At 39.2% G+C, this 27,540-nt stretch overlaps 1 protein-coding gene across 1 annotated transcript in view; it reads left to right on the top strand.

Moving 5' to 3' along the window:
* The first annotated feature begins 5,787 nt into the window (after window positions 1-5,787).
* Window positions 5,788-27,540, top strand: part of mtnr1bb (melatonin receptor 1Bb) — a 54,137-nt gene continuing 32,384 nt past the window's right edge. Inside the window, exon 1 of the mRNA XM_006800071.2 lies at window positions 5,788-6,505. Coding sequence (XP_006800134.1) covers window positions 6,298-6,505 — 208 coding nt within the window. The 5' untranslated portion in view covers window positions 5,788-6,297. The remainder of the gene's footprint in view (window positions 6,506-27,540) is intronic.

Genomic DNA, 27,540 nt, shown 5'->3' with positions numbered 1-27,540 from the left:
ACCCAAAAGCTACATTCATCTTTTATGCACAATATCTGGGAAGACTGCATGTCTGCGTGCTTTAGGTTTGGAAGAATAAGAAAGAGTATATTAAAATAGTTTTCTTTGAAAGAGTATTTGCAACGTGTGCATTTTACTATATAGAGCTATAGCAGTGTTTTCATGAAGGCAGTCATTTTGCCAGTGTTTTTTTTTTTTTTTTTTAAACTGAGAATATCATTTTTGAGTGAAACAATTCATATATCTTTTAGTGAATGCCAGTTTGTGTCAGTGCAATAGATGGAAATAGCTCATAGTTAAATGCTGCCTGGCTTGTTCCAGCTCTGTTTTCTCTCCCTGCAGGAACCATGAACCACAAAAGACTCAAACAGGTACAAGGCAGAACTCAAGGGAGACAAATCTCTATTTTCCTCAGCCCAGGAAAAATTTATGCGCTACAGTGTGTTCATAAAACTTGATGAAACTTGTCACTGTGGGAGACATTCTAAAACTTCTATTACCAACTTTACAGCCTAAAAATAATCAGCCTGTTTTGCTCCCTAATGCGATCACAACACCTGAATTTATGTTTCCTCTATTACCCCTGCCTGTCGTAACAAGGCAAAACAGAAAATAAGATTTTATCAATTAGAATAATATGCTAAACATTTCTCAGGTGAGAAAGCCAGATGTCTCTAAAAAGGGGCAGCGGTATGTCAGCTTTTTCTGAATTATTTCCTTTTTTCACTTTAGGTCTTTACTGGAAGAAGAAAAAATATAGGGGTGATTACCCACAGGACATTACCCTGATGTGCATAACCTTGCACAACATTACTACTGCCTCTCGCTCAGTGTGAGGTACTGAGAATAAACAACAGGAATGTAAACACACACCACAAATGTCCCTGCGCTGTGGTAAAAGAGAGGCGAAACAGTGCAAGCAGTTTATTCGTCCAGATTTAGAGCTCATTAAATTATGGTGACAAAGGATTGTGCAACATGTTCCAATGACTTACACTGTCTCTCTGACAAACTTGTTTGATGACCATCCCACTTGTTTAGCGTATTCCAAGCACGCTGGCTCTCCTGGTGACAGGCACGGGGTCAAACTAAAGGCAAACTTGAGGGGGTGTGAGGGAAACAAGAGATAGAAAAATAAACAAAAAGTGACTGTTGTGTTTATTCATCGTGCATCAGGGGACACTGATGAGGACCTGCCAGTCCCTTTAGCTCTGCTGGCTTTTCATTGGACCAGCTGGCATTTATACCACAAAGTCAGCTAAGCCACTTAAAACCGCTTTCTACCCCCACATTTCGTATTTTTCTTCCCTTTCCTTTCTGCTCCTTTTCTTTTAACAATGAATTTCTTCATGATCTTTCTGGACACAGCAGGGAAGAGAAGAAATGGACAGAAGGATTAAATGATGTTACATAAAGGAGAAAGGGATTGAAAGATAGACCGTGTAAGAAAGGCAAGAGATGAGTAGAGGAGTGGGAAAAATACGAGAGATTACCATTCCCCAGTTCTTGCTTATTGAGGGGTAGCTGTGTGGGTGATTATAAATCCACGCTGTTTCTCAGTAACACCGGGATTACACACCCGGCCAGACCTAATCTATGTGCCTAACATCTGCCTCTGATGAGACACAAACACACTTACACGTGCACTAACACACACATGTGCACACCAGCATGCAGACACATACCTGCACGCAAACCCACCCGTGACCACAGTGATTACAAACACAGTCAGTGTCTGGAGCAATTTCATCTCATGTGTTATGAATATGAGCATGATCTGACAGAACATGCCTGCATGCTTAAAACAAGGCAACAAGGGGAAGAGGGGAAATGGAGTGGGACTAGGTGATGTCTATGCACATGTGCGAGGATACGAATTCACATCAGAAAGCCGTGTAGGAAGCTGTTTACCAGCTCTATCCCATCACTACCCTCCCCCTGCTGTTTTAAGAGATTATTACTAAGGCAATCCGCTGGCATATGCCTGCAAAACTGCTATGTGCGAGACAGGGATGTTAACCATGCGCTTCATGTCCTTTATTGGATTTCCTTATGTGATGAAAGTGCATAAAGACCATCGGATTATGTCACATTTACACAACATTAAAATACAGTAATTGCCTCAAACTTTGGGACATTTCTTTGGCGGGGAAGATTTCCCTCTCTTGGCCACTTACTGCAATCTATACAAAGACCACAGAAAAAGCTGAATCCCATTTTCCGGGATATATTTTTTTACCCTTCATTCATCTTGGCTCGAGCCCTAATATGCTGATATGCAGGGGCCTTCAGTGTTAAGCTGTTGGACTGCATTACAACACTTCCCAGTTTGTTCTGATCTTGTAAGAAACTGCTGCCTTAAAGAGAGGTGAGACAGAATGATGGATCAACAGCTGCTGAGAAATATGGCTGCATCATGGGCTTCAGAGCTCAGCTTGTTATCTTCTCTGGCTCAAAGGAATTGGTACGCTGTCACCTTTAAGATTGCTGAGATCTGATTAAGCTAAGTAAAAGGGCTGGCTTGTGTTGTTCTTTGATCATCAGGGGTTGTTTTTCATGCCAGCAGAATAAGCATTAAGATTTGCTGATTTTGCTGCAACTTTAAGGCAAGGCAAGGCAAGGCAAGGCAAGTTTATTTGTATAGCACAATTCAACAACAAGGTGATTCAAAGTGCTTTACAGAGACATTAGAAACAAAAACAAATAAAAAGCATGATTTAAAATTGATTAAGACTTTTATTAGGCCCTTGTTAAACTATGAAAGCATGAAATGCCTTTGCTAGGAACCTTTACAGTCAATCTGACAATTCAAATGTAAGAACAATAAAAACACAATAACATAAACACATAAACATGTGTAGAAGACAAAACGCAAGCTAACATCTTATTAATAATGATGAAGTAAGAACGTCAACCTCTTCCAGTTTAACCTTTGCCTCAGTTCCAGTTTTCAAGCTGCGGTTTAAAATGATAATCTAACAGCATAAATTCCAAATCCAGATTGTACCAAAATCTCTTTACGTGTTATTTGGCTCAGGAGCCGTTTCCACTAAATTTCATACAGGATTTTTAAGCTTATGAGCCCATAGCTCTTTTTTAAAAAGGTCTTTGGAGTGATCTTTCCTATGAATTATGGTTGAAAAATACAAATCAGTAGACACAAGTAGAATAATAACCAACCACACTTGTCAATATTTGTCTTTTTTAATGACCATTACTGCCTGTACCAAATTCAGTGATATGTGAAAGCTTAAAATTTAATTTATGCATTTAATAATTGTCAAAAATGAGTGAAAATTTCAACCAAATTTTTTTTGCAAAGTCAATGAAATTCATCCTCTGGGACCACATGTGTGAGTCCAAAGTTTTAGATGTCCAAATCTGTTCTCAAAAACACTGAAGACTAGTTTGGCTATTTTTATGTTCCCACATCTTTAAACGTTTAAACGAAACAACAAAAAGCTTTCAGTCCCATCCTAATATAACGATAACATGTTTGTATGCTCAGTATCTGTATGTACCCGAACTGTTTGGGCCAATGAAACTTTGCAAGAACTTTGTCACACATACAGCATTTCACTATGCGTTTGCGTTTTTTAAAAAGATTTATTATTGAGATTTATTACAAATCCCTCTTCTCTTGATTTTCATATATATCATGTTCATTTCATCATAATCCTGCAAATGAAAATGTGATGTTCCATTTTTCTTTTGCATTTGGTTTGGTTTTCTGTTGTTAAATGAATGTAGCAGCGCTTCCTCCAAACCTGTTTTCAGTTGTGTTACTCAAAGATTAGATTGTTTATACTCATGAATACAATCCAATTATGGTTACACTTGTTATATTTATTTCAATAACTCTCAAAACAACATAAAGTATAGACTCTATGCCTTTTCTTTTCTTTACACCTGGTACCTCCGACACTTGTTTTCATGGCACCATCTGGTAATTTCCAGAAAACTCTCTGCAGAACAGTGACTTGTGTTAGCAAAGACTGCGTTATCAATATTAATAAGCCATGTTGTCATGTAGAGTACAGCACAAACAACACGGCCATATGGAGACGCTACTGTATGTTACTGGCTCTTCAAGAGGGTTATGCTAAAACCCACTTTCTTTGGTGAGATTCTCAGTACATTATTCATCTACATCCTCATTTCTGCTCTTATACCCACAACATTAGGCTACACTGCCATAAGTAAGTGCTTAAGATCTTTTTTTTCTAAAGAGTATATATCAAAATAGGACAATTTATGGATTCAGATTGGGTTATAAATTGTAGGGTACTTGCTTCTTTTTTTTTCTTTCTTGCTTCTTTAATAATCCTGGATTTATTTTTTTATTTTTACCTTAAAAGCCTTTCTTAGTGTTTTTTTTTTTTTTTACTCAAAGGCTTATATGACAAAACTCAGAGGTTTAAGGTTACACATCACAGTGCTGTGCTGATAAAGGAATGCCTTGAAGTTTTTTTTTATTATTATTTTTTAAGTGCTTAAGATTATCAAAAGTTCCTTCAAAGCAGACGAGCACTGTAATACATTAGCTTGAGATTGAATAGTCTGTGAAGCACAGTCAGCGCAGTCTTATCGGGGATTTGCAGTTTCAATTAGCAGATTTAGATGTTTTGTGGTCTGTACCATCAAGACTATAGATTTTTTTTCCAGGTGTGAGTAATATTATAAATTCATTCAGTCACTGTCCCTTCTATGGAGTTTATTTCCATACTCAAAGCGTATGATTGCATGCCCTGACCTCACTTGCCAGAGCTGTCTGTCTCCTGGTCATCACATCAGGCTCATGTGGAACTCATCATACTGCTTTGAGGATGACACTGGGCTGCTCTAATCTGTTCCTGCTGCTGTGCTTGAGGGCACCAGGGTCATCCATTCGCCCAGTAGTGAAGAGTTAAACAAGTGGAATGGCACTGTCCTCAATGTGTCACCACAAGTATTGATGACATATGAATCCACCAGATCTGACGGAGAGACTGACTGCACTGTTACCCGTGTTAAGGATGAATGGGTTTAGCCTGCAACCTCCATTTACTGTTACTGCACTGCGCACAAAGTGAATTATAGCTTAGAGTCCATAAGTGGCACTCAGTAGAGACAATACTAAAGTACGTTGGTTCAATCAATAGTGCACCGTATTTGCAAATGAAAGGCTTCAATTATATAGCCTGACACCAGCTGCATGAAAATGCTAATTTTAATACCCTAAAAGCCAACAGCATATTTGTACTTGCACACGAATAACTTCGGACAAAGAAAAAACAATCATTACATTTTCAAATTTGTCGTTTGCGTAAGACGCATGCCTCACACAAGTCTGTGTGTGCTGACTGGACTTCCCATGCCGACCCACCGCTGTGTGTACACTTAGAGCACAACCAAGCATTGTGCTGAGATCAAAGACAGATTCTGGGATGTCACGCTGGGGATAGGCAGAGGGGAAAATGAGGGAAAATCTTTGTTTGCACGCATGCCTCGGCAAAGTAGGTTAGGAGATGAAGAGAGAAAGTCAAAGACGGCAAGAGGTGTGAGAAATGGAGATGCGCATAAAGCCCAGTGGAAGGCACAAACGTTGTTTGTGAAGCCGTGTCTTCCCCGTGCTCAATCTGTGGATTTGATGTTTTGCCACAGTGCCGCCTCGCCACGGACAGCGCCGGTTGCGTCGTAGTTCAGAGCATGGCAAGGACAACACAAACGGTCAGGGAAGGCAATTTGTTCACGCGTGTGTTCCCAGAACAGCAAATTAAATGAGGTTTCCGCCGGCGGTGCGATGATTTGACATTTTTTTTTAAATATATATATATATATATATATATCTGAAGAAATAGCCTTCTTCTCTCCCGCGTGGGCACATGCAGGAGGAGACTTAGAGATGCCAGCCAGCAACCCGGGGACACTTGACGAGGATGGAGATTTAAAATATGAATGGACTGGACCTTATCTGGAGGACTATTTTCTGAACGACAAATAATTTGCATTCATTGCCAGAGAGAAGGTGTGGCACCGTCGCGTATCTGAGCTGCCCGTGGCACGTGGATGGATGACTTTTGTGCGAACATAAGAAAGAGCCGAGAGTACGTGTAACTTTATATGCCACACGTGATTCCCGCACAATAGCCCGGCAATTCATTCCCATCGCCTTTAAGTGGCAGACTCTCGTTGGGCTCTTGTGGAACTCGAAATGGTGCGCTTAATGTTTCGTTTAGGACACGCCGGTACCGACGGTACCTGCGGGACATAAATTTACAGCGGCGATTCAAAAGCAGCTCGGGCTGTGGGCCAGTGATGCCGGACACATTAACACTTGTAAAGAACCGGACAGAGCCACGGCTGGGGCAGCTAGATCGCACCCTGGCCACAGAGGGGACCGCCCGCCCCGCCTGGGTCATTGCAATCCTGGCCAGTGTTTTGATCTTCACCACGGTGGTTGACGTGCTGGGGAACCTGCTGGTGATCATCTCGGTGTTCAGGAACCGCAAGCTGAGGAACGCGGGTAGGAGCTTTTCCCCCAATTCCGATAGTCTGAAAGGACGCAAAGGTCGCACAAAGTCAAACCACATGATCAGTGATCACAGAACTAACAATACTTCGCCATTTACCCATATGGAAAAGATACAACTTACTGTAGTCTAGCGAGAGTTTGCGTAATGATGTAGGTTACGTAGGCAATGCTGAGTGTGACATCTGCTCGGGGGTGAACACTGGTTATATAAAATCTTGTTTTTGTTTCACCCCGCACGTTTCTTAATCTCGGGCTGCTTCTGCACATTTCTTTAACCCATTGACCTCAGAGCGCACTTAGTCTTTCCGTGCCACTGTCATCAGAGCAACAACAAAAGAAATTACTCTAGTAAACTGTGCATTTTATATGCGTTACCTTGAGAAAAAATATAAAAAATCAGTGACTAAACTGAACTCACATTAGGTACTGTCCAATTTAAACTGATTCCTACTTTTGGATTTTTAACTTGATTTCAAATTCAACATCTTGGTAAAGCTTAGTTAATACATCGATGCTGATTAAAAGCTGCCATGCATATGGACAGGATGCTTACAGTAGGTGCAGATGGGCACAGAAATGATACAGGCACAGATTTCACCTGTGCTTCAAGTTAGTGTGTTCAAGTAAATGTGTAAGATGAATTAAGCTGCCACTGGAGCTCTCATTGATAGCTTGCACTGTTAAAGCTACTCTGACAGTCTGGCATCCCACTTTTCCCACACTCACACGCTCTACTAGTAAAGTTCACCGGCACTCTGAGTCACACTTACTATGAAAGGGCTGGTTAATAAGCAGAGGAGTCCCTCTGAAAAGCTTGCTATAATGGTGTTGATGAACTTATTTTGTTGTGAATGTAGGCGCCTCTGCATGCAGGACAAAAGTACTCTTGGACCTCTAATTCATCCAATTATAAATGAAATGAATAACTACAAATTTTTTAGTGAGTCATTCAAACTTTTAATGCGACTGGTTTTCTCCCTAATTCTCCATATTTATTACAAGCTTGAGATGCTTCTTTTGTGAACTGAAAACTAATATTCTAATGGAAATAAAAAAAAAAATGCTTAAGAACGAGACTGAGATTAAAAACTTGCCAAGATGGATATTTTATGCAGTGAAGTGTGCCACACAGTGCTGACTGGCTATTTTGTGCTTTATCGGGCAACAATTAGGGCAGGAAATATGCATTTATTTGCATAATCTGTAAATCAGCAACTATTTTTCAGCCAGTAGGAAGCAACCAGGACTCATTTTCCCCCTTATTAGTCAATAGGGAAAAAACCCTTAGGATTTATCAAAGCAACTACAAGCTTTCATTGAAGCACGTAATGAAGTTGCCCTCATATCCACTCGTGGATATGAGGGCTTCTCATGGAGACGTTTTTTATTCCATTTGGGTGTATTCTCTTTCACTCAGATATACACAGCGATCACTGGAGCATTTGAATGCCACCCTGTCTTCAGGTTCAATTTTTTTAAATAGAGGTTTAGGTTAGGTTCATTGGATTCATAGCGCTAAATCTAATCAAGGTTATTTATTTATTGAAGCTATCAAGAAGCAGAATTCAGAAAATTAAGAAGTATCAAGTCGGGTGCCAGCATGAATCATTTCTTTTAGCAAGACATGGCCTATAGATATCCTCATAATCATTATCTTATTAAACTTTACACGCAGTGACAGCAGCATTCAGAGGATTTAAATAATCAAAAAGAAGGCTTCCCACTTGTTGAGAGAATAAAACAGAGATTATAGCCTATTAAAGAAAAGGTTGGCTGCTGCTTTAACCACAGAAAACGTTGGATATCTTCATCTCTGCTGTTTTCCCACAGTGACTCAGGCATTACTTTGATGGAACCTTTTTGAATATAAAGCATGAGCAGTCTTTGGTGTACACTTAGGAGAAAATCTGCAGTGAGTTCATGCAGTCAAGTGCCCCCAGTGAGAATAAAACATTAACTGTCATTTGTCCAGTGGAAATCTTTCATATAGGCTTTTAAATGGCTTGGATCTTCTGGAAAAGGGGGACTAGGAGGCATGATCCCACCAAAGGGATCAATTTTTAATTGTATAAGATGCGCATCTACAATTCCAACAACAACAACTGCTTGTACAAGGACAATCAGCACATCTTGTGATTAATCACATGCCAGCAATTTCCCCATATACACCCATTAGCATAAGACAATATATCAAACGCTTGATTAAAAATTGCTTCATTTCTATTCAAGATATTCTTGGATGGTAGGGGTTAGTCTTCCCATATATTTTTGTTTTCTTCTTCTTTTTGGCCACTCGCATGGTGCATATTTCTGCCTTAAAGCTGATCTCTCTCAACTGAGACAGCCCACTCAGCAGTTCAAAAACCACACTGAACCCACGATGGTGAACTCGAAGGATGGCTCCTGTAGATTGAAATAACCCACTCGACAGTTTAGATGGGAAAACACCTGACCTAACAGTGGTATATTCACAGTCACAGCAGGAGCAGGAGGGTAGCGCACGATTGCTCACCATTGTTGTCATGGCTTTGCATAAGTCTCCCCTGTGGCAGTGAACAAAGTATACTGACAGCTGAGAGTAATTTTTCATAAGATGCTTGGTTGGTGATTGACGACTAGCTCTCACCAACCCACGTATATGATGTATGCATCCCCATAGAAAATTGAGTAGTAGAGACTCATTATTCTTCGGCTGAAAAGGCATCAAGATACCGGCTATTCATACAAATCAGAACTTGGAAGCACATTGTTCATGCAACCAGTCCATGTGTGGAAGTGATTGCACATTAACTTCTTTCCTGTCAATTATCTCTGTGTCTTGTCTGTTCAGGCACCTCCATGTTCAAGTTTCTCCCTCTCATCATTGGCTACTGTGTATGGACAAGCAGGTGCCACAGGCACACAATCACAAGCCAGTAAAACAAAAGTTTTTATTCATATGAAATCACTTGTTCGGGAAAATACAGTTAACTAGAAATGCAACTGAAATATTGTGCAGTTTTGTAAGAATGTGTGTGTTTGCACGGAAAAGCGCCTGCTGTACTTGTGTGGGGCAGAGGCTTTTGTCGCCTGAGATTTGTCTTTGAAGGCACTTAGGTGTTGCAAGCCTTCAAAGAGTGTTAGACAGGATCACACATTACAGAGACTCTCTTCAAAGAGACTTTATTTACATCATATCTCCTCCCGCTTCTCTCATTCCCTCTCTTGCTACGTTCTAAAACTCACTGCTTGCACAAATATAATGCTTAAGTATTCCTTAGTTAATACTTGGGGGAAGAAAACACCCTTTACCCAGTGAAGTTTTACACAATTTGCTTTCAGTCTACCTCTAAACATCGAAGCGAACCGTGAAAACCAGTCGTATTCTGTCTAAATCTGTGTTTTTGTCTGTGTCTGTTTTTGTTTGTGCTCCTGTGAACTTTTTTCAGTGTTCATTTAAAAGTGTGCACATGTAAGTACAGTCCAAATCAATGTATGAATGAGGTGCTCTTATTTTGCAGCTGTATCCAGGTTAGATTAAAACCTCTGTGCCCAGGGTAGACAGGTATTCCACTATAAACTAATGGCTGCTGTGGAAATCTGAAATGAATGTAGGTGAACACACGCAGGTTACCTTTATGAGTTTTATTTACCTTTGCACAGCAGTCAAGTAAGAGTACAGACAGCATGACAGCAGTCTAGATGCTTTTTGAAAAAGCAGAATTATAAACAGTAAATCAGATGCTGAAAGGAAAGTTGTCTGCTATGGTCACAGCATACTCATAACCAGTGTTGGGTAAGTTACTTTAAAATAGTAACTTAGTTACATTACTAGTTACTTCTATCAAAAGTAACTCAGTTACTTCAAGTTACTCGTTACTTTTGATTGATTGATTGAATCTTTATTTTGAACATGTTAAAAAAGTACAACAACATAGAATTAAAAGAGACAAATAAACAAAGCAAAACAAAAAGAAAACGAGCAACCACAACTACAAATAACTTTTATGTTCAAAAAGTACTTACTTTCAAAGTAACTAGTTACTAGGGAAAGTAACTTTGGTTTTACTCAGAATTCTCTTGTTAATGTGTTGCTTCCACAACTTTGCCAGTCTTCTAGCTTGCTTACTTGCCACAAGTGCACTGTGCCACCTACCAACAGAAAGGAAAAGATAATGTGCATATTTCCACGAGAGAAATCCCACGCCTGGACCGTCATTGACTGCTGCCATGATTCTAGCCTACGTCACAGCGTCATGTGCGCCTTTTACATCCAACACAAAAACTGCAGTCGTGGTGCTTTGATTGTACTCAGAACTCGGAAATTCTGCCTTCTGAATAGGAAGATGTAGATAACACCAGACTGCAGATGAGCTGCAGGGCTGGACTGGGACAAAAAATCGGCCCGGGCATTTTGACTAGAGACCGGCCGCCATTATAGGAAAAATCATAAAGCCTTTGAATGAAAACAAACGCTGTTGTGACAGTGATGTACACTGTTTTGATGGTATATATGCATCAATCGTTTGTTGTAAGATTGAGATAATTATTTTTTAAAAGCCAGACATTTTAAATGAGAATAAGAAAGAAAAGTATTTCTTTGTGCCCCCCTCTCCCTGTTAATGCCCTACCTGGCCCCCATGGCAAAAACTTGGCTAGATCCGCCCCTGCACAGTTACCAGCTGTCAGCTACATAAAAAAAAGGATCCTGGTGTTATTTGTCTCTCAGAAACAGTTCATAACTTCCCTTCAACTCATTTATGTCACCTAAAAGGTAAACCTGTTTCTCCATCACCTGTTCAGCTCTGATGATTCAGTAAGGACATCTCCTGGTTTCATCTTCATGTTTCCCTCTCACCAGATGACCAAACCGATATCATGACCAGCAGCTTTTTTACAGCTGTGGCTCCAGCAAACATCAGCTGATAGTAGAAATTAATATTAAATAAATTCTAACAACAGCTGATCAAGCTTAAACGTGCTGCTTTTTAACGCGACATCGGCTGGTTTCCTCTCTCTGGCGCAAAGTGACCGATAAACAAACAAGAGAGAAAAGCCGATCAGCTGATCACTGATCAGTTTTCATGATTGAAGTAGAAACGGGAGAGGGAGGGGGAGAATGAAAGAAGAAGAGGCAGCTGTGCAGCAAAGACACAGAATAACTCCAGCTTTGTGTCTTTTTCATTGTAGCTGAATTATGGGACAAACTGTTCCTTTTCACCTCAATACGCGTAATATTTTCTCTGAATACCAGACGGGACGGTTGGCAACTCTAATAACTTATGAACAAAATAAAGTTCAACATTAACTTCATAGCACCCACCCAGCTGTATAGAAACTCCGTCACGCTAGCTAGTACGCAGTACGGAAAAAGTCAGAATAACGAAAATAAACTCCACCTAAACTTGGTTTATATCTGACCCAGATAGACTGCAGATCATAACTTCTTACCTGAAGTTCAGTTCACACTTGGACCGGCGGCCGCCTCGGGTCTCTTTTCCTCCTGCTTCCCCTTTCCCTCCTCCACCTGCTGTCTCCACCACTTGCTAATGTTACAGAATCTGTGGAAGCTCCGCGATAGCCACCGCACGAAGTAACGAGTAACGACCCTATCTAAATCCCAGTAACGACTAACGCGTTCCTGATTTTGGCATAATAACTAGTTACCGTGCTCGTTACCACAATAATAACGTAGTTACTGTAACGCGTTACTTAATAACGCGTTAGTCCCAACACTGCTCATAACTCATACATTAACATGTGTTACATATGAAAGAATGAACTAATACGGAGCCTTCTATTCTGTATGTACAGCTTTACACAGAAACTTAGCTGAATCTGTAAACTCTCCATTACACTGAAACAATGGAAAAATTGTGTCAGGCTCATAAATGTTGCAATTTGATTCCACATATTTACTGTATCACTGAATTAGTAGCTCATATAATAATGACTTTAAAAATAATAAATGCATCAGCAAAGTGGGAGGATGTTTTGTTCATGTGTGACGTGCATGCAATTCCATTTTTCAGTGGCACTGTGGTATACCTGAATACTGAATAAATTAAGATGGAATATCAGTCCTGAAAAAATTAGAGATTTTCCAACATCACATCATGGTTGCCTCTGCCAATGGTTGGACAGCTCCTGAGATCCACAGTCACCTAAGGTGACTTATCAGGGAGCCAGATACCAGAAGCCAGAACAGCCATGCTACCAGAAGGTGCCGAGGCTGTCCACTAAAAATGCTGTCACACACAATTGGCTGCCTACACAACCCTGAATCCCAAAAAAAAAAATCATGGGGAGGTTCTTCGGACTGTGGAAATTGGTATTTTGTCGACACTGTGTGAAGTCAACCTCTATACTCAGTGCCCAAGAAGAAAGCCATTGTTTACAAAATGGCACAAAGGGCACATAAAAGGAAGCCTGATGAATATTGGCAACACACTTTTGGCAATATGAAACCAAAATGAATTGTGCAGGATTTTTGGCATGGGTCTGGCCAGGACTACCACAGTGACTGCATAATGCCGATGGTGAAACAGGGAAGTTTGGGCATGCTGCTAAGGGATGCATGAATACAAAGGCTATATGTGCAATTACATTTATAAATGGCACTGTGGTTTACAAGTTTGTATACCCGAATACTGAATGAATGAAGATGAACTACAAATCCTGAAAAAAGAAAACATTTTCCAACATTACAATGATTTCAAACACTGTACCACACATGAAAAAAGTGAAAACTGTGAGCTGGCCAAGTATGTCTCCTGATTTTAATGTATTATAAGAGCTGAAAAATATTATGTGCGGAAAAAAATCTACAGATTTATGCACAGTTGATCCGTGGCCAGGAAGAATAGAATTTTTACTGAAATAAAAACCCAGATGTAAATAATATTAAGGAAATAAAAGGATGAAAGCTTGGGAACAAATTGTGCAGTGCAGTCTAGTGCCTCCCATCTGAGCCAGAAATGTCAGCGAGAGCACTGCTGTTCCAACTGCATATAGAGTACTTCACCACTATGTTGTTGGGAGTCTGGACTCATCAAGCTTGAAGTTCCAAGAATGCCAGTCTGAACTTGGCATACACCATATTGAGAATGGCCTTGGGTCTTTTGGTCCCCTCCCCTCTTAATGGTGCTAAAGCAATTCAAACGGCCTCTCAATATACTCTATTCTTAATTATCTACTTGTCTGTCATAGCTTTGATGTAGTTGGCTGTTTTCACAATGATAAGACATGAAAAAGATGATTAAGGAATGACTTTAACAGAGAGAGAGAGAAATGTCAAGCCTGTAAATTTACAATTACTCTTGTGAGATACTTTGAAAGCTCAGACACTTCTTAAGACAGTTTGATTGCAAAGGCAAACGTCTTCCTGACATTGGAGCTGACCAGCCATGATTAGGGACTTGGCTACAAATGGGTGCGCAGATGCTCTATGTAGTGGTTATGAGTTGTCCGAGAAGTTTGCAAATAGGTCTGCATGAATGACATAGGGAATGAGATGAGAGACGGAGAGAGGACTTCTGTTAAGCTGCTAATGGACAACCTCAGCTTTTTAATTTATTGGACAGTTCCCAAGTCTACACTCCGCATCTTTACATTTTTAGGCATTCAGCTGACACTTTAATCCAGAGTGTGTCCCACTGAATAAGTATGGGGGATTTCTTTGTCTTGTGCAAAGACATTTTGACAGGACATACAGCTGTTGGCAGACTATTGCAGACAGTCTCTCTGAATACTAACGCTGTCCTGCTGTCCTGCTGTCCTGTCTATACTGATAATTGTTACCAGATGAGCATTTAATGACAATCTGAGCAATAGGCTATTAACAGCTATGACATACGGTGATTTTAAGAGAACTGAGACTGACATCCCTCCTTTTTGTACAAAGAAGAAAGTAAACGAGTTCCATTATGCATTCACAAGTGATTTGTTTGATAAATGCTGGAAATTAAGCTAAGATATATGAACACAGTAACGCATTCAGTTATTTTCAAAATATATCATCCAACTTAGAATAGATATGAAAATGTAATATAACCATTTTTGAATAATTGCAGGCATGCACACACACACACAAACACAGACACACACACACACACACACACACGCACGCACGCACGCACGCACACACACACACACACACACACACACACACATAGATAGGTAACACTTTCTGTTACAGCCCAGCAATGATGTGCTATTAGTGGAAACAAGAAGGTAATAACATGGGAATAAGTTATAACATGGTTTTAATAGAATAATATTAGACAGAAGATTATTTAATTGAGTGATATAGGGTCAGAACCTGGAGAAAGTAGTGTTGAAACAAATGTATGTTTATTTTGTATGTTTATTTAATAAACCAATAAAGAGGGATGTCAGTTTGAATTTTTATATATTGACTGTATGAAATAAAGTTGTAATATCAAAGTAATAATCGATGATTAAAAAAATTGTATTGTGTTACCACATTATAATGTTGAAATTAATACTGCATTTTGTCCCCAGCAGCCTTTCAATTTGACCATAACAGTTTAAATATTATAATTAATGCTGTGGCTTATTACCATGACGCTTGTTACCTGGAAGACCTTTGGTAGAAAACTAACATTGTAAATGTGCAGTCTCCTTCTAAAAGTAATCAGGGTACATAATATAAGTGTTACTGAGTGATAAATTGAATTTAAGCATCTGTGAATGTATATATGGTTGATTTTCTGCTAATTACATAAACAATTCTTCCTTCCTCCAGCTTAAAAGATTCAGTTAGCCACAAAATGCTCACCATGTTAAACTAGACTTACTATTACTTTGTCATTATTTGGTTATTATATATATTGGTATTTAAGTGGTAATAACTTACAAATATTATAACAAATATTGCTTCCACTACTGCCACATCATTACCAAGCTGTAATATAAAGTGCAACGATAATATAAAAGCCTGATGGTTAAGTTTACACTCTGCCAGGGAAATAGCAAACGTACAAAAGGATGCAGTTTAACTTCTATCCTAAAATTTTAGCTACTTAAAACTTCCCTTACTCTGGTCCAGCATCTCATCTCTTGTTAGATCATATAGATTTTAATATTCCATTCATTGCTTTAAAAAAAAAATACAGCACTTAGGCCCTTCTTTTCCAACAAGACCCAGTAGGCATCTTTAGATCCTTGGTTCATTTTCGTTCCTCTCATAATTTATGCATCCAACCAAGGTTTTTTGCCATGGGGGCACTTGGGTGTTTGATTTTAATTCATTAAAATCAAAACAGGAGATAAGCAAGCTGAACAGGTTGTCAGTTCAGTCAGATTTTGTTTAATCCTGAAAAGCTTTCTCAGCTTTCTGGAGTACAGATTTTAAAAAAAAAGAAAGAAAGAAAAAAGAAAGTTCTGAAAAGGCAGACAGACGAAGGTAGATTTATAGCATTTTCCCAACCACCCTAATGGAACCTGTACAACAGAGGAGATGGTGAAAAACAGGCAGAGAGGTAGTGATAACAGAGATGAAAATGGGGCAATGTTAAACTGTAGCTCAAAAAGATTAAAGGAAGATTTTAGATGCAAAGCCCTGTTGCTAGTTTTATTTGAAATAATGTGTTTATTTTATATTAACTTATTTGGAAACATGCATCTTACATCCCATTGTGACAAATATTAGCCACTAAGTCTAGTTCCTCATGTAATTTCAAGTAGAATCCATAGGGGAGCTGAGTTACCACTGATCTATAAAGCACAGAAAAAGAGTGCCTATGGAGCTTCAGGGGATTTTCTGTATGTGTGCTGGGCTTTGGCATATAATTCTTTCATCATTCGGATTCTCTGTTTCTCTTTTTTTCTTTTTTTTTGTCCGACTCAGTGAGTATTTAGGCAGAAGTGAAGGTTGGACATGACTGCTGGGGATGTTTTCTGCAGCATTAAGTGCTCCGGGAATCTACTTCTGCCAGAGCTGTGCCCAGGCACTGTCCTGTCTCTTTTGGGTGAAGCATGAATTCCATAATTCCCTTGAACGCAGACAGCTGGATAAAGGAAACAGGAGGAGCTCAGGCCATCTAGATGGAGAGCAGCAAGCAGACAGAAAGCAAGAGAGAGAGATGCGAAAGGAAAGAGCGGTTTAGAAAGAACTCAAAAACAGAAAAATTATAAGGACACGGACTATGAAATACAGAAAGACAGCCCAGTGTTTATATAAGAGACAAACAGAACTGAAATCCCTTGCTATGGAAAGTAGGAGAGTGATGTTGTGTTTCAGAGACGCAGCCAAGACAATGTAAGAACTACTGTCATGTGTCATCAGAATCACCCAGCTGTTATCAGTACTTTGGTGCTGAGATGGGGGATGATTCAGTAGTTTGCATGAACGCGCGCACGCTCACACAGCAACTGACAGAACAATCTCCTTTAATCTCAATAACCATGAACATGATAGATTGACCCATTTAATCTGCAAAGCAAGTGATTGGTAATTTCATTGCTTTACTCCTTATCAAATCCTGTAGTGTCTGCCATATCACTACCCCCCACCCCACCCGTATCCATAATGCATGCTTTGTGATAATTTGAAGTGCATTATGTAACAATTTCTCAAAACCTTCAGGCAGCAGTGGGTGAAGAGGTGGAAGAAGCAAGGGATTTGCTGCAAGAGAAGGAGGAGAAAGGAAGCGAAAAGAGGAGGGAGGTGAAATAGAGAAGCCCTGAAAAATCAAGGGCAATCTAGGATGAGAAAATGAGAATAGGATAAAGGAGGGAGGTGTTACAGGGATGTGCAGAACTGTATTCATGCAAGCAACTTCAAAACAAGACAGGCAAAATGTTTGTTTGTGGCAGCAAAGGAGACAGTGGAGGGGGACTGACGCCTCTTTCTAATCCGCACGTCGAAGCAGCCCTACAGAGAATAAGATAAACATGGTCAGTGTACATAAAAGCTTAAAAGGCCAAGTGTGAAAAACACGATACTGTCTTTAAATGTGGCTGGGAAGCCTTTTGAGTCTTTGTTTGACAAAGCCAGCAGAGACATGCAAAAAGGTAGGTGGACAGAGAGGGGAGGTGGCATACAGCAAGGGGCCTGAGGCAGAATCAAGCCCAGACCGCTGCAGGACACACCAAGGCTTCTGTGTATCCTTGCACACTCATCCGGGAGAGCTTTTATCTAATATCACACGAATACAAGAGTTTGCGTCCATATAAAAGTGGTATTTTTTTTAAATTAAAAAATAACTAAAATCCCTAATAGCACAACTTGTATCATAGCAAAATGCACAAATTAAAATGTATTACATCTACCCGTTTCCAAAGCGGTAAACCCCAGTGCTGTTTATGATTTTATGATACAGAGTGCTTTGCTACAAACAAAATTTTAAAAAGAAAAGTGTTTTTTATTCTCTTCGTTAAACCCTGAAGTCATGTTTAATACAATGCGGCGGTTCTGATATATCTTGTTGGAGGAGGTCATATAATCAGCCTCTTCCTGAAAGAAAGCACTGATTAAAGAGGTATGTGTAAAGAAAGCTGAAACTGTTTCTGGTTGATTTCAAATACCGAGAATTGAATACTAAATCAAAACTCATTGATTTTAACTCATGCATAGTTTATTCTTTTTCAAACTCTAGTTAAAGATTCTCAAGGTTCCAGAGTTATAATGTGAATACCTCATTTCATACATAAATTCATTTTTCGCCATGTTCACCTTTTTAAAGTTGTTCGACTTTCTCCTTTGTACTTTTCACATTTGCAGCTGAATGGACTCAAGAGCTTGAGCGAACAAGACATTTGTTCACTCAGGTAATTGTTGTTCTATTGTGTCCACTTAAACAAGTTTCAAACATGTATTAGCCAGGGCACGTCAGGCTGCCCTCAGGCCTTTTGCATCTCACTTAAATCACATTACGGCTACAGTTGAGCATCAAGGGTATTTTAAGCCATTATTTGAAACAACAACAAGCATCGCTTTTCATGTCCTCTAGTGTTTTTTCCCCCACCTCCATTCCACAATTTATGATCAGAGTATGTTCGCAGCGAGGGTATGTCTCGGCAGTTTGACTACTCAAATGCTGGGTATCCAAAATGCCAAGTTTTCTGATCAAACACAAAAGTGCCCAGAGAAATTAAAGCCCTTCAAAGGCTACAGTCAGTCAACTGGATGTAATCCTGCAAGTAATGATGTGAAGAGACAAAGGCAATATTTTACATAATGAAAGAGGCTGTGCCTAAAAGACTCTCTTTTGTGGTTTCATAATCAATAATGTCAATAGGCATTTCTCCATGTGTGCAGTGCAGCGGTAATCCTGATTTTTATTTTTTCTGTGTTCACTGTTATAATGATAAGCTAAGACAGCTTTCTGATTTAATCATCTGCTTTGCTTTACAGTTCAATGTGCACTTCAAAGGTCAATCTGCTAGGACTTACCAGACTTAATGTCTGTCTGCTGGACTCAGGAAAAAAGCCACTAAGCCACAGAATCGCAGCAATATGTGGGTCCACTATGTAAATGTACTATAGTGTTGTACTTAGAATCTACTCTTCAGGAAGGTAAATGCTTTCCCCCCCCACCGTAGCTTTGAGAGTTTGTGATACATATAAGTATAATCCTATATAACAGTCTAATTTGTAGATTTTTCACATCCCACTGCCTCCATTGTTCATTTCCAAACTCTACAATAAACTATTGCAAACGCCGCATGAATTTAGTGGAAGAGTGAAGTGTATTTGCTGTTAAATCTCACTGCACGGCAAGCCTGGCAGCATGTGCCACTAGACTGAGCACAGCAGCATTTTTAATGTGAAGGAATAGAGGGAGAAATGGACGAGGGTCGGTGTTGTGCATTTGAAATGCAGGGGGTAGGAGGTAAGAAGGGTTTGGTTTGCCTGAGGCAAAACGTCCACAAAGTGCATATTGAATGTGAATTGTCCTGATCTGAGTTCATCTCCACATTCAAACAAAAGCTTACCAATGAATAGCAAAAACTAATAGCTAAAAATCGAATACACACATTATTTGTAGGCTTGTGACATGTGCTATGAGTTCTTCATATGCCATTCACTGTACAACTTAACAGTAAGATTTTATCTGCCTTGAGCTGGATTAACGGTTTTGCAAAACAGTTGGCAGCTACACGTCTGCTCCCCTAGCCTCTGACATGTTACATGTTCTGTTTTTTACGTCATATATTTTTTTTCTTTATAGAGGAGACTAATAGCCAGCAATACTTACTGAAACATGTCTCTGTCATGTCTGTGAATAAACAACAGTAGTAGTTCAAACGAAGCTCTTCAGATTTGGTTTCCTCTGGGACAGGAAAAGTTGCAACACAATTAATAAATAGAAACAAACAATATGTTGAATATTTTGAAAATTTAATATTTGAAGTGGCAGTCACATAGTAAACAGTAATAGTTACCTACTTAACACTGGACGTTGGATAGACGTGCAGGTCGTGTCTATAATGAATCCATCAGTCCAGTCATTCTGCACATCTGTACGACGTCCAAACTAGGTCCACAATTTGGATGTCCAGCCATGACATTATATGATGTTCAACATTTGAACTTTGGACTGGGTAATTTTTTTGGACATCATGTGGACATCTAATGACAGGTGCAGGGAATTTACATGATTAATAAAGGTTGATTTACTCAGGACATGTGGTTTGTTTTGTTATTTTACATTTTCTTGTTTTTCTTTAACTGGTTTATTTATTCCAGTTAATCAACTTATTTGTCTGTAACAAGTTTAAAACGGTCACTAATTAAAATGTGTTGAAATATTTAAAACATTGAAATCCATGTTAAAATGTAAATAATAATGGTTAAAGTATTTCGATAGGAGTGCAATGGGTTTAATAAGTTTAAAAAAGCATTTGCATGATATGTGTTCAGCTTTACTAGTATCCTGTTTTAGTGTGACGAGCTCATGATTGTAAGACGACGTGTGGTTGTGATCAGTAGCTGGACTGAGATAAGTTGCAACGGAAAGTACGAGAAGTTTGTGCAAATGCGTATGTATAAACTCGACTATCTGCTTGACAGCCTTTGTCATCGTGCGCATTTTGCAAACTGCCTGTGGGGCCATTGTGCACATTTCTGCTTGAAATCCACCGTGCAGCTGCTCACTTTTGTTTTAGTGTCAATCTTGGAGTTGTCTGCTGATCACTTTACATTCCTTCACACATAACTCTTATTATTTAGTCCCATAACAGAAGGTGGGATACTGTTCCAGATCATTTTCTAATAATGTCATTTTATCAAATGATAACTGGAAATGCATACAAAGGTGAAAAACATAGCTACAGAAAAATTAACTGGTAGCATATAGAAAAGAAGTGAGTCTAAATTTGACATTGAAAGACGACTACATTTGGACTATAAATAGACATGGAGGTCTATTGATAGATGTAACAAAACGTCATCTGGCGTTACAAAACAACCCTTTCAGTGGACCAAAATTGGACGTCCACAAATATACATATAAAAGGCGGCACTCTGACGCCACTTTGCGCTGTGGGAAAATGTTTTTTTTTTTCAACCCTGCTAAGATCATTAAAATCTTAATACGGTCACTGGCAACTTCTTTTCTAGATAAACCTTGGCAGTAATGGGTTGGACCTCCTTTTGCTTCATGGCACAGATTAAAAAAGGGACTTTGGTTCTTATTGACATGATGCCATCACCAATTTTGCTGCAGATGCATCATCTGCACATCCATGGTTCCAGTTCCACCACATCCAAACAGTTCTCTGTTGTACTGAGATCTGTTGACTGTTGAAACAATTTAGTACAATGAACTCGTTGTCATGTTCAAGAAATCCCTTTGACCTTTGTGACATGGCATGTTATCCTGGTGGAGGCACCGACTGGAACAGGGGTACACTGTGGGTATAAAGGGTCATGGGCATGGTCAGGAACAATACTCAGGTTGACTGTGGTATTTAAATGATCCTCAGGTGGTACTAACGGGACCAAATTGTGTCAAGAAAATATTCCCAACACTACTACACAACCACCAGCCTGAACTGCTGATACGTGGTAGGATGAATTGATGCTTTCATGTTATTCTGCAGAATTCTGACCCTACCATTCAAATTTTGCAGCAGAAACTGAGATACATCATACAAAGCATTTTTGTAATCTACTATAGTCCAGTTTTGGTGAATCCATTTGAAATGTAACTTTAGGCTTTTCTTCTTAGATGACAGGAGTAACTTTCAGTGTGGTCAAATTTTGATGTGTTGTGCATTCATAGATGCCTTTCTGACTACCTTGGTTATAAAGAGTGGTTATTTAAATTGCTGTTGCATTCCAATCAGCTCGAAGCAGTGTGGCTATTGTCTTCTGAGCTCTAGCACTCAGCGATTTCCCTCTTACTGGATATTTTCTCTTTTTTCTGACCATTCCCTGTAAGTCCTAGAGATTGTTGTTGTGTGAGAAAATCCCAGTAGGTCAGCAGTTTCTGTAATGCCGTCTGGGACCAACACCCATATCATGTTCAAAGTCACTTACATCACCTTTCCTTCCTATTTTGATGCTTGATTTGAACTTAACAGGCTGTCCTAACCATGTCTAGATGCCTAAATGGATTGAATTGCTGCCATATGATTGGCGAATGCAGTTGAACAGGTGCTTTCTAATGTTATAGTGCTTTATATTCTGTGTAGTGTCGCCTGTTTGTCTCATGAAAGTAATGGGAAGTACAACCAGGCCCATCAAAGCACTTGCTGAACCAGACTGAAGCTTCAGCTCAGGGGTCTGTTGTTCTGTTTTAGAATACATCAATTACAACAAAAAGATGCCGGCTCCTACTAGGCACATGCATAACTATATGTGACACTTGTGCATGTTGGGGAAGCAAGAAAAGTAATTATAGGTGAGAAAAAAAAATTATACTAAGAAATCCAGCAATAGAATGTATTGACAGATCTTTTTGTGTTGGTCTCAAGGCAATTTGTGAATTAGTCACAGAATGAGATTTGTTTGTTGTGTATGTGGACATCAATTTTCCTTTTTCTTCTGACAGTCAGTTCAAGTTTTCTGGAGTCAATATTTTTTTAGATGAGCGCTAAGACAGCTGAGCTGTTTAACATGTACTTAATCATTAACCTACCTAATTACTTAATAATCATACTTAATAGAAATTATATGTAAACAATTTCAATATAAAATTACTGCAATTTTATATTGAAATTTTCTTGTGGGATTCACACTCCAGTGGTGTTTGTGTAAATCCTGTGAATTCTTCCTCCTAAAGTGGATTTTATTAATGTTTGAAACGAGATACACTTCTATATTTTATATATAATTTTTCATTTATATAAATGGCATGTTAAGGGGAATTATTGTCCATGAAAAAAATGTATACATTTTGAAAACTTTCTGAATTGCCATGAGACTTATTTTGCTTCACTCTAACTTAAGGTCAGTCTAGAAAGCATCACTAATATGGCATGCATGAAAGGTACAAAAGTTACAAATTGAAAGTCACTGACAATGAAGTGGAAAAAAAAAGACATAAACCATTCATGCTGCATATTAAAATTTTGATGCTTGAAGATGTTCAAAAAGGAAGGAAAAGAAATGCTGATATGACTAGCAGATTAATGTCTGATTATACTTTTCAGTTACACTTGGTGGAAAACTTAAGTTGTCGCCGCCTGGCTTCATTTACATCTCAGTGACCATAATCTCTATGAACAATTTCAATCTGGTTTCCGCCCCAATCATAGTGCAGAAACTGCTCTGTTAAGGATTACCAATGACCTTCTGATGGGAGCTGATTCTGGTCTCCTATCCATCCTCATCCTTCTTGATCTTAGTGCGGCGTTTGATACCATTTCTCACAATATTCTCCTGAACCGGTTAGCTTCCATTGGTATTAGTCATACCCCACTTACCTGGTTTACCTCCTATCTCTCAGACCGCACTCAGTTTATCCAATTTAAATCCCATTCTTCAACTCTCTATTCTGTTTCTGCTGGTGTGCCCCAGGGTTCAGTATTAGGGCCTCTTTTATTCATTACTTACATGCTCCCTCTTGGTCATATATTCCGAAAATATAATATTAATTAATTTTCACTGTTATGCCGATGACACCCAGCTCTACATTTCTTCTAAACCCAATTCATCCATCCCACCCACCTCCCTCTCAAACTGTCTTATTGAGATTAGATCCTGGTTCTCCTCCAATTTTCTCAAACAGTAATAAAACTGAAGTTTTACTTGTTGGTACACCATCTATCTTAACCAAATCCCACAGTTTTCCCATTAACATTGAACATTCTCCCACCCTTCCCTCCCCTCAGGTTAAGAGTTTGGGTGTCATACTTGATAATACTCTTTCATTCCAGTCTCACATTAATTACATAACCCGGTCTACTTACTTCCACTTACGTAATATTAACCGACTCCGTCCCTTCCTTACTCCCCATGCTGCTGCCATCCTTGTCCATAGTCTTATTACTGTAATTCCCTCCTATTTGGTCTCCCTAAAAGGTCCCTTCATAAACTCCAACTTCTTCAAAATTCTGCAGCTTGGGTCATAACTTGCACTCTGTCAAGAGCTCATATTACCCCAGTTCTTCAGCAGCTTCACTGGTTGCCCGTAGAAGCCAGAATACATTTTAAAATCTTACTTCTTACATACAAGTGTATCCATAAATCTGCTCCTTCATATTTGTGAGACCTGCTCCATATCACCACTGTTTCCCGCCTTCTCAGATCATCATCTGCTATTCATCTTACTGTTCCATCCTCACACCTTATTACTATGGGGAACAGAGCTTTCAGTCGCTCTGCTCCTCGGCTCTGGAACTCTCTTCCTCCTGCACTAAGAAATATTGACTCCCTTTCCGTAATTAAGACACAGCTCAAAACACATCTGTTTAAACTGGCTTATTCGCTTTAATGTTGATTTTATCTGTTGTCAAGCTCTGTTTTGTAATTTTAACTTATTTTATGTATTTTATGACTACTGTTCCTTTTATTAATTTTGTTTTTTGTAAGGTGACCTTGGGTTTCTGAAAGGCGCCCTCAAATAAAATGCATTATTATTATTTATTATTATTACTTTAAGGTCCATAAGAATAAAGGAGGCGTCAAACCCCCTATTAAGATTGTAATGAAGTGGGATGTTGATATCAAAACATGAACCTTTAATCTTTTCCACATTGTTCCCATATTACTCAGAGTGGTGACACGTTTTAATGTCGACAGTTTCAGTTAGCCTGAGGCATGACTGAAGTAAGTGGCTGCTTATGGTACCAAAGCAACCATGGGGCCACAGAGAGCATCAAAAAGATAAAAAATAATTTGTTTTTCAACTATTTAGCCAGCAACATTTCTCAAAAAACCCCCAGAACAAATAAACATTCAAATGGGATATTATTTTTTTATGATTTACAGCATGTTTTTCTCTTTTTGTACCAATTACAAAGATACATGGTCTGTGCTTGATAGACCTTGGTGTCCCAAAACCTTTAGGTGTACAATCCTGTGAAGGACATTGTTACTGCTTCTGTAGTAGTTAAGAGGGTAAGTGGCAGTGAGTTTCTGCTTATCAAAACCACTTGATTAACTGATCATCAGTAAGTGTGAGCACCTATATAAAAACATAGGTTTTGGTGGTTTGTAGGTCTTTTGTGTGTTAACACAAGGGCAAAGAGGAAAAACATCAGCAATGGTCTTAAAGAAGCAATCAATGTAGATTTATTCTACTGTAAAAACAAATTTTCAAAAGTGGAAAACATTCAAGACAGATGCCAGTCTTCTGCGAGGTTGAGGTCCTAGCAAATCCATCCAATGGTTAGACCATGCATGCACAGAGAAATCTCAATAACTACATCGAAGAGACTGAAGGTTCAGTTAAGATGCTAAATGTGAAAGTTCAGGACAGTAAACCATTTTTTGGGGGGGGGGGGGGGGGGGGGGGGGGGAGGGGGGGGTTTCTTGGAAACCATAAGAAATTTGTAATAGTGTCTTTTGGTTAGACAAGACCAAAGTGAAGTGGTTTGGGCCCCTCTTAGCAGTTGTTAAACAAATTAGTGGTGTGGTGATGATTTGGACTTTTCTTGAGCCACAGCACCTGGAACTAAGTATTCTAGAGACAGATGTGAAACCATCTGTCTGACAACATAGCTGAAATTGGGTAATACAAGAGAACAATGATCCCAAGCACAACAGCAAATTTACACACAGAATGACTGAAAAAGGAAAGAATCAACGTGTCAGTGGCCCAGTCAAAGTCCAGACTGCAAACTGATTAAGATGCTGTGGCGGGACTTTAAGAGAGCTCTGCATAAATGAATGTGTGCAAACCTCAATGAACTGAAACAATGTTGTAAAACAAAATTGGTCAAAATTCCTCCACAGCGATGCGAGAGACTGCTAAAGTAATTCAGAAAACACTGGATATGTCTGACAGGAAACAAAGAAGAAGCATACACAGGGGAAGAGCACAAAAAACAACAAAATCACATAAGCACTTACGTACACACATAACTTGTGTAGGGCTATTGTGTCATAGTACTAGACTTTAAAAGTACTGTATTGCACACTAAACGGAAGTTACTAAAGGGGTGATTGAGGAGGTGTAAAGCGCAACGGTAAGTGCATGACGCTCTGTTGCTGAGGTGTAAGAGGTGAGGTTGTAGGTGTAAGGAGACCAGTGATGTGTTGGCAGTGTGTCTAATGCTGTTGAAATTTTTTTGTTGGATACTTTCATCATGGTGACAAAGTGTTACAGGAGGGGTTGGATTATACTTTCATTTGACAGCAGCAGCGGAAGGTGGAGGCAATAGAAATAACCTTGGGCAATATTAAGCTTGCTGTTTTTGGTTTTCCAGCTTTCAGCTTTACTTTAAGTCAGCAGATTTTAAAAAAGTCAAGAAACCCAACAACTGGGAATCACAGTGGTGAGCTGGTAGAGACCAAAAAAGAGCTGAAAGTAGGGAACATTGCATGTTTGTGCCACAGTGATATTTCTTTGTAACTGCTGGGCAAGTATGTGGACATGGTAAATAGCTGGTAATAAATTCCTCTTCACTGCATAATATGTCAATTTGTATTTACACACACATTCTGCAGCCTCCAACTAAGCTGAAAGAAAATGTAACATGTTTAAAGTCAAAAGTATTATACACCACCTTACATCATTTTGGCTGTTACCCATTAGGGGTAGGATTAAAAATAGATGTTGCATTTGCAAAATGGTAAATAGTTATATATATCTGAGGGGGGAAACATCAAACGTATGAAGAAGAACTTTTAGAAGATCAAAATATTAATAGAGTAAGTAAGTTCTTGGGGATCCCTTTACTTTAAATATAGCTGGGTCGGACTTTCTTTAAGACCACAAAACACAGTGCTTCTCGGACATATTCTAGTGAATCGACTCGACGTTTCCATTTAAAGCATCTAACATTAACAGGCATGTTTTCTTTTTTCTTACTAAAGTCAACTTTGAACTCTATGTTGGTGTAGTTTTTGTTTAGTGTAATACGCTTTCCATGACACTGCAAAAATAATTCAACATGGTGGGGGGTGGGGGTGGAGAAGCATGCAGCTGATAATACTGCAGCTTGGATTTAGATAGCAGCCTAGCTGCTGAGGGGCCTGACGGGCCTTTAGCAAAATTGATGAGGACTGAACGTACAGGAACCAGCAGGCAGAGCTGACTGGCAGTATTTACCGTTCCCAAGCAAACATAATGTAGATCACCTGTGTTGCTTTGAATTTCACCATGACCTGTAATTCTTTTTGGACTATGCACGAATCTAAGCACAAAGAGAAAAGCATCAGAATGTTAGACCGTGGAGGCTTTGAAACTTTGCTGAAAAAAATGTGCTAAAGAAGTCAACCAGAAACACTTTTATTCAGTAGGTAGAAACAATATAAGCTCCCCCTTACAGCTGCTGAAAATATGGCTCCTCCTCGGGGCTTTCTTGTTTTATCGGTTACAGTACACTTCCTAGTCCTGGGCAAAGGCCCCACTGGAATGGAAGCACATTTATCTTCTTCCAGTGTGAGAGCCTTAAGTAGTCTTTTACCT

Source organism: Neolamprologus brichardi, chromosome 10 (assembly GCF_056152115.1).
Source record: "Neolamprologus brichardi isolate AB-2024 chromosome 10, ASM5615211v1, whole genome shotgun sequence".
Lineage (NCBI taxonomy): Eukaryota > Metazoa > Chordata > Actinopteri > Cichliformes > Cichlidae > Neolamprologus > Neolamprologus brichardi.
Note: the sequence above shows the minus strand (reverse complement) of the source record. Positions and strands in the feature narration are given on the sequence as shown.